General features: G+C 35.3%; 1 protein-coding gene across 1 annotated transcript; it reads left to right on the top strand.

Moving 5' to 3' along the window:
- Positions 1-6,063: 6,063 nt before the first annotated feature.
- LOC119545475 (60S ribosomal protein L23a-like) lies at positions 6,064-8,109 on the top strand. The gene is made up of 2 exons (XM_037851006.1): positions 6,064-6,324; positions 7,556-8,109. The coding sequence occupies exons 1-2, from the start codon at positions 6,316-6,318 to the stop codon at positions 7,796-7,798; spliced, it is 252 nt and encodes an 83-aa protein (XP_037706934.1). The 5' UTR covers positions 6,064-6,315; the 3' UTR covers positions 7,799-8,109.
- The last annotated feature ends 248 nt before the right edge of the window (positions 8,110-8,357 follow it).

Genomic DNA, 8,357 nt, shown 5'->3' with positions numbered 1-8,357 from the left:
TAAGGTAACCAGAAAAGCAGTTTTACAAAAAACAAGGAAATGTCTCAAGGTGGTTAAGAATGTTAAGAACAGAGTTCTATCAAGAAATTTCTCTTGTAATATGTGCATTCTCCATTCTTGAATCTGCAAACAGACTTAATTTAATGTTATACAGCTTGAAGGGTTCAGACATTTTAATTTTTTGATAGTGCTTCCGTACTATTTTCTGATTAGCTTGGTTAGTCCTAGGGCTCTGCTATGTGGACAAATTTTATTTGCTCTTTTGTAAAACAGGGAATATTATATCTCCCTTCTGAAAGAGTCAAAGCAAAGTATCTGGAAAATAGTAGGTGCACACTAAATGGTAGTAATATTTGTTTCTGAGTTGATTGAAACCAAATAAAAGCTGACTGGGTTGGTTATCCAGCAAACAGATACAAATCAGATATATACACCACCTGCTTGCTGCCCAAAAGATCTTTAATTCCCTATGTCTAAGTTTGGGATGTTAGAAACTCAGCTGACGTTTAAGTACCAAAAATGATCCCCTTTGCAACCTTAAAGGACATTCGTGTCACTGAATGTATGAATTACTACAACCCTATCTCATATTTACTCTTTGTCATCCATGTGCAGAATTGGTTGTGATGCCCTTTCCCATGCATATTCTTCCAAATGTCCTCCTCATTCCTCAAAATTAATCTTTAGGACTGCTTATTCTGAGAAGACTTCCCACTCAAGGTCAAGGTTCAATTTTTTTGCCCAAGGGACCTCCTCAATCAACGATAGTAGCACTCTTGCCCTCTGCCTTGGTAATGCTTAGTAGAGAGAGCAATTTCAGGCTTCATCTCATGCTTAAGATATAGATAAATTCATTATATATAGGGAGATGTAAATATAGGTATAGATATAAATATACATAATTTCATATATAAATGTATGTATACATATACATATACTAAGTTTCAAATACACAATACATTCTCATAAACTTTATTCCAATTGTAGTCCTGAGTTCATAAAAAGATATTGTGGGAGTAAAGAGCACGTCCTTTGTTAAGTATAAATTTTCCCCCAAACCATTCTCTATTATATATCTATTTCAAAGATGTAAATAATAATTCATTGTAACACAAAAGTGTTTGGAGAAGTACAAAGCAATCATTCTGTCCTCTAAAGATCACAGAGTATGTCAAAACTACTTTTATCTAAGCGTAGTAATTGCTCATGCAATGTACTGTGTTTCTGGTCAAACAGAATACCAAAGCTTTTCTCTCTAGGGTATGCGCTAAATTCCCAAATTGTGTACCTCTTTACACCAAAGATGGTCTTATTAGTTTTAATTATGAAAACAAGGATGCCTTTGCTCATGACAATAATTTACTTAATTTAGCCAGTAATAACCAATTAGAATAATAAACTTTCAAGAGACAATTTAGGAACAAAATCAACATCCCCTACATAAATTATTTTTTCTTTCCTTCAGGTTTTTAATTTCCCAAAGAATAAACACCAAAAATTTGTGTATATTCCCTTGACTCTTACATTCGAGAAATCAGATATGGCTTGAGGCCGGTTGTGGGCAGTACATAGATTTGGAAGCATCAACACTTGCACTGCTATAGCAGAATTTCTTAGCATAATCTCCTACATACACTAGGTGATGAAGAGCTCTTCGAGAAAAGTAGAAGAAAGGGAGTTGGTTTTTACTTGCAGATACAGGTACTAGATAATAAATGATTTTAGGAATGAATCCTTTTGGAAGGTTTGTTTAATTTTCATTCTATTTGTTTTATTTTGTTTTGTTTTCATCATGAAATGTGTTAGTACCAAGATATTAAATAGAACAGTTTTTACAGAAAAATTCCCTTGGGTTCTCTATGCATGTTCCCTTTACTCAGAGAGGAGCGACAGAATATACGTATTTTGATTTCTGGGATGATTTCATTTTAAGGCCAGTTAAGGGAGAAGTAATATAAAGTTATGATCATTACTAAATGTGAATCACAATTGTTTTCAGATTGAGCTTTTCTAAGCATTGAATAGTTAGGTTCAGGTGTACATCCTTACTTTCTAAAGCTCTGGAGAGAGACAACTCAGAAAACAAAACCTCGAGATAACAGATTCTCCTAGTTTTTAACAAGGAACAGAAAATATAAATATAGGAATGTGTAAATATTTAGTTTCATCAGAATTTCTTAAAACTTATAAAAGGTCTGCTTCATGTTTTTTTCACATCTCTTCAATCCCCTCCTCTCCCATTCTCTCCCCAAGATATTATTAATTTAGACCTATGCAAAGAAATGTGTAAAATTAAGAAGTTTTGTTAAAAAAAAAAAAACCTCATATACAATGACTTTGTATATGGTACAATGCCTAGAACATAGTCGACTCAATCTTTGGTTTCTCTTCTCATCAGTCCTTTAAAGATATTTCTACAGTGATATACAGAACTAGAATTATGTATTAGTGTGCAACAGATACTTTAAAAAGATATCAATAAACATTAAAATCTCCTAAGGATGCTTTAGAAAATGTAAACCATATTTTTGCACATTTCAGAGCATTTGGTAGAATTGTTCTTTTGTCCTTCTAGCACCAAGAAAACATCATAATTATAGAATCACTGTGCCAGTACTAAAGAAGAATGAATGGAAGAAGATATCACTAAAGACACAAGGGGACACAAAGTATAGACTGAGTGGACATTTGACTAAGACAACCAGATAAATACCCACATGCTATAAAATGTGCTCAGGTATTTATAACTTTTGGATGCAGGTTTTCAAGTTTCATATCACCTTTGATAGTTGTCATGCAATACTCTGCATAGTACCTGGCTGGTATTCATCTAGCATTCTCAGTCAGAGAATGTAGTTTAACAACAGAGCATGCTGAAACAGTCAGTGGGTGTTTACAGAACACAACCCACCAGGATGGAAATCAAGACTTTGAAAACAATGTACTCTATTAAATATCTCCACAAGTTTGTAGATTTGACCTTATATCACAAGGCAACAATCACTACTCTTTCCAAAGCAATCTGGCTATAGCTCTTAATCAGCATCTTTGAAAGCCTAAGCCTGTTGTATATATTTATAGGTGCAGACATCCTAGAATTACCATAGTCTAAACTGGATGTTTTATCAAAGGAATCTTTAACTTTTGCTATGCACAGAACCTATAAAGAATCTGCTAATGCTACCGTCTAACCACAGTCCTGTCGGCCCTAAACAGCTCAGCATTTTAACAGTAACATTTTAAAAGAAGTGGACAAGATGGGATTCCCTTTATAAGGTAAATGGATAATAAATTTAAAAATTGCTCTTATTGGTTTAGCAACTAAGAAAACTAAATAAAGTTTATAACTTAAGAAGCATAAGAGAGGCACCCGTGATAAATTTGCACTCAAGGAAGTAAACACTTTATATGTCTTCTAAATTCATGCTGAAATTCCAGTTGAAGGGCTGTGTATTCATATAACTATTTAACAAGTGATATTTACAGCCTTGCAATGTTAATATAGAAAGACTACCCAGCATCACATTCTACTTAAATTCTAGCTTATTCCAGTAAGGAAACTGTAAGGAAAGCCTTATTCACAACTTACAGGATAAAAGAGCAAAATTCCCCTACATTGGAAAAGTAGCACTATGCAGATGCAGTGGCAGAAATGGAACTAAAGAAGGAAGGAAACTGTGGCTATCTCTTGACCACAGCAAACCTGCTTTTATTCACCAGCCTACCTTTTTGCATTCCTGTTGGGTCTTTCTCAGTAACTTACAGACCGTGGCTTTTCTTGCTTCTTGCTGAAATTAAGAAATTAAGAAAAGAGGAAAAAGTGTTTTCTGTTGATTTTTACATTTTTCTCTCAGTCATATGTTTAAAAAAAAGGCTGAGCTCTCATTTGAGGGTTTGGGGAAGGAGTTTTTTTTTGCCTTTGCAACTACTGTGCCTCTCAGCAGTTCTGTGAATAGTGTCCCCATGAATCCCATAACAGACAAGGAAAGAAATCCAGAGAATCCAGAGATACTAAGAGACTTGTCTGAGGACACATGGTGAGCACAGGGCAGAGGCAGGTTTCCACTCACCTTTCCAGAAGCCACAAGTCATCTTCTTCCCACACCACTATCCTCCCATCTTAGAATTGTACTACACAAGTAAATGAAATAGGCAGTTTTGTTTATCTAGTGGGCTATACTCCTAAGGAGACTAAAATCTGCAAAGCCATCCCTGATCACCTTATCTAAAGCACCACCATACCACCCTCCCATTCCCTGTTCTCATTCTTGGCTCTCTGTTCATATCTTTCTTGCCATGTGTCAGAATGTATAACTTTTTTTTTTTTTCTGTTTACTTGCTTGTGTGTCTTACACCAGAACACAAGTGTTCTGAGGGCAGGACACTGTGTGTCTTGTTCATTGTATTCACTACATATAGCTCCTAGCACAATGCCTAACACATAGTAGAGTTGCAATAAATATTTGTTAAATGGATGGATAGTTAGCTTTTTTCATAATTTACACAGAAGAATAAAATAGAGTTCCTTGTGATATCACTTGGAATCAAATTCTCTAAGTGCAAGAATTATAGATTAGAAATAAAAATTGTAGAATTTTAGAACCATGAAAGCTTTAGAAAACCATTTAGTTCTGCTACTTTCTACAACCAATGAAAAACTGAATTCCAAAGAGGTTACTCAACTTACTTAAAGTCATATATTTAGCCACAGAACTGGGACTAAGTGAGACTTTATTAACTTTATTTATTTATTTGCACTGTGAATTACTGAAGAAGGGATTTAGAGGAATTGACTAAATACTGTAGAGAAAAAGCAGCAGTTAGTGCCCTGAAACAAATTCAATAATAATTTTTCTTGTAGTTTAAAACATTTAACTAAGCTTCCAAATAATACTAGATTACACAAGAAAATATGGTCCATTATATTCTACTGATAAAAATGGGCATTCTGCTTCATAAACAACTATACCATTATTCGGGTTAGAATACATACTTAACATATATTACAATTCCTGCAAAGCCATCATTTCTGGAATGAAATTATTTGAGAAGGCAGGGTAGTATATCAAAAAAAGGCATAGTAGGGACTTTAAGTTCAATTCCTCAACTTCTGTTACAATTCGGAGAAAATCTTTAGCTCCTCAGTGGTGTCAATAAGTTGGAACCAAAGTGTTTTCCCATTTACCTACTAAACATACCTTTTTGGGTATTTACAAATAACATTTTGCATCTTGGTACACAGGCTGCTTATAAATGAATACCAAGGATTATCAATACTATTTTAAATTTATATTGTTGTCTAACAAAAGGAAGAAAAAATTGTCAGGACTGAAATCATCTGTAATTCACACCACAGCAAGTAGCTATTACAGCTCATATGGAATGCAGTTCACCCACTGCAGAAAGTTCCACGAGAGAATGACAAGGTGACCTCCAGGAGCCAGGTGTATGCTGGGCGGCAGCGCATTTCATAGAGGTGCAGAACGAAAAGCGGGCACAGAAGCTGCCATGCAGACAGGGGTAGAAACTGCGGAATCAAACAAATGTTGCTGATTCGAAGTTTTTCTCCCACAATAACAACCAGCACCAAATGAGTTGCCGTGGTGGAGAGCAAGCTGTGCTCAGAGACTAATTGCTGCACTTGTTAGAGTGTACAAGAAGGTGTTTATTTGTTTTACATGTGTTTGGTGCCAAGATATCCCGGGGATCTGGAGCTGAAGCGGAAACAGAATGACAGTGTTTAGAAAACTAAACACAAAAACAAAAGGGAAGGAGAGGGTTCTGTGAAAGTGAATTGAGCATTAAACGTATGACAAGCTTGAGACTCTTATCCTGGGTGATTAATTCTTCAGTCTCCTTCAGATCAACCCATGGGAGCTCACACTGGAATGGAGAGAATTAAGTCTGCAATTCTTTGATGTTGTTACTTTTATTTACATGGTGAATTATTCAAAGCAGGGAGGATCAGTCTAAGAGCTACCAATAGAAATAAAAGGGAATGAACGCAAGAGAAGGAAGGAAGTGAAGCACAAAATGTGGGTGTTCAAACAGTTCCACCTGAATGGCAAAGTTTAGAATATGTACTATGGGGAATTTCCCACACTATGTCTTTCCAGCTTTAGAAATAATAACTGGATTTTCACTGACATTTTTCAAGGCTTAATGATGGAAATACTTCTAGTGAACAACCTGTTTTTCTTCTCTCAAACTTCACAGGCCTCCAGAGTCTTCCTTTGGACAGAAATTTGCTACTCTAAATCTAAACTCAAAATACTTCTGGAATATAATTAAGGACTTAATTAACCCTTACAACCAATGAGCATGGTAAGTACTAAAAACAATTATTCTTACTTGTTATTTTTCTTTTCATGCACAGAATATTTGAGCACAAATAAACTCCTGAATAACAAATTTGATATGTTTACATTTTCTATGTGATTAGCATATTATGTGGATTGTTTGTCATGTAAAATTGAGGAACAATATGAATAATATTAATTATGTATCATATGTCATTTCTGAAGTACCTATATCACCTAAATAGTTTCACAAAAAATCAAGCTATTCGATTTTTGAAAAAAACAGCTCCCATTATTAGCTCAATAATTTATACAAATTTTTTTCACTTGGTTTGATTTATCTCTCCCTCTCTCTTTCTCTCTCCATTCCTTCCTTTCCTCTTTCTCTCCCTCTCGGGTATTTTTGAAGATTTCTCAAAACGCAGGAAGGGGTAACCTTCATCTTTCACACAAGGGCAATACTGCAAATCAACACACACCACAGATTTAAAATCTTCATATTAATGTCATTTACTTTCTATTTTTCACTGCTTCCTGCCACACAGAGTGTGAATGGTTCATTAATGTAGTGAAAAACATATGTCAGATTGGGATTCATGTGAAACATCAATTCTACAACAAAAGCAAATTTCATATCCATAAAAATCCTTCAACTTTATGTATCTTCTCCAAATTTAAATTTGTATTTAACTTTGAAATTATATCCAATTGATCTTTGAAAAGTTGTACCCTCTTAGAGCTAACAGTCTAATGCAAATCTATTTCAGGATTTCAGGCTTTTTCATCTGGTCTTCTGTGCATGTAAGAGAATATATTTGCATGCAACCTTATGGCAAATAAAAGTCAACTTGTAGAGGGTGTGAGCCTTTCTCTCTGGTTTTATGCTGAAATATATTAAAGAAGTCAGCCACACATGTTAACCCAAGGATGGGGAAATGGGGGGAGGGGGAGAGAGAAGGATGTGACTTTGGTACAGAGAGAAGAAAGAGGCCTGCAAGTAGAGGTACTATAAAATAGTTTCAGGAACTATATCATTTACGATTTGTGAAAAGTGCAAAGAACAAAGCTTGACACATAGCAAGTGCTAAATGAACATGTAAGTGTTAGCTAACATAGCAAGTGCTAAATGAATATGTGAGTTTTAGCTAATATTGTATTTTATCTATTTTAAAGTGTACTTTTTTTTACATTTTAACAACATTGATATCAGAATGTCTTATAAGCGATACAAAAAACCATTGTCCTTTTTCACGAAGATGACACTGAAAGTGAAGAAGGAAGCTCCTGTCCCTCCCCAAACCCAAGCCAAAGCAAAGGCTTTGAAAACCAAGAAGGCAGTACTGAAAGGCGTTCACAGCCACAAGAAAAAGAAGATCCGCACCTCACCCACATTCCAGTGGCCCAAGACGCTGCCTCTCAGAAGAAAGCTGAAATATCCTCTGAAGGGCACCCCCGGGAGAATCAAGCTGGACCACTATGCCATCATCAAGTTCCCCTGACTACAGAGTCAGCCATGAAGAAGACTGAAGACAACATACTTCTGTTCATTGTGGATGTCAAGGCCAACAAGCACCAGACCAAACAGGCTGTGAAGAAGCTCTATGACGTTGATGTGGCCAAGGTCAACACCCTTATCAGGTCAGATGGAGAGAAGAAGGCATATGTTCCACTGGCTCCTGACAATGATGCTTTGCATGTTGTCAACAAAATTGGGATCATCTAAATTGAGTCCAGCTGGCAAATTCTAAATATACATTTTTTGACCTTTAAAAAAAAATTATCATAATTTAATTTCCAGCATTTCTTTTTCATGTTGCAAAAAAATGAATATGCATCTTAAAATTGATGGCTTCTTAGAGTTTATGAAAAATGAGTTTATTATTGTTATTAAAAATACATTTGATACAAACAAAAAAAAATCCAAGTAATAGTAGTTGTCCTAGTTTGCTAACGCTGCGGAATGCAAAACACCAGAGATGGATTGACTTTTATAAAAAGGGGGTTTATTTGGCTACACAGTTACAGTCTTAAGGCCATAAAGTGTCCAAGGTAACACCT

This window comes from Choloepus didactylus, chromosome 10, assembly GCF_015220235.1.
Source record: "Choloepus didactylus isolate mChoDid1 chromosome 10, mChoDid1.pri, whole genome shotgun sequence".
Lineage (NCBI taxonomy): Eukaryota > Metazoa > Chordata > Mammalia > Pilosa > Megalonychidae > Choloepus > Choloepus didactylus.
Note: the sequence above shows the minus strand (reverse complement) of the source record. Positions and strands in the feature narration are given on the sequence as shown.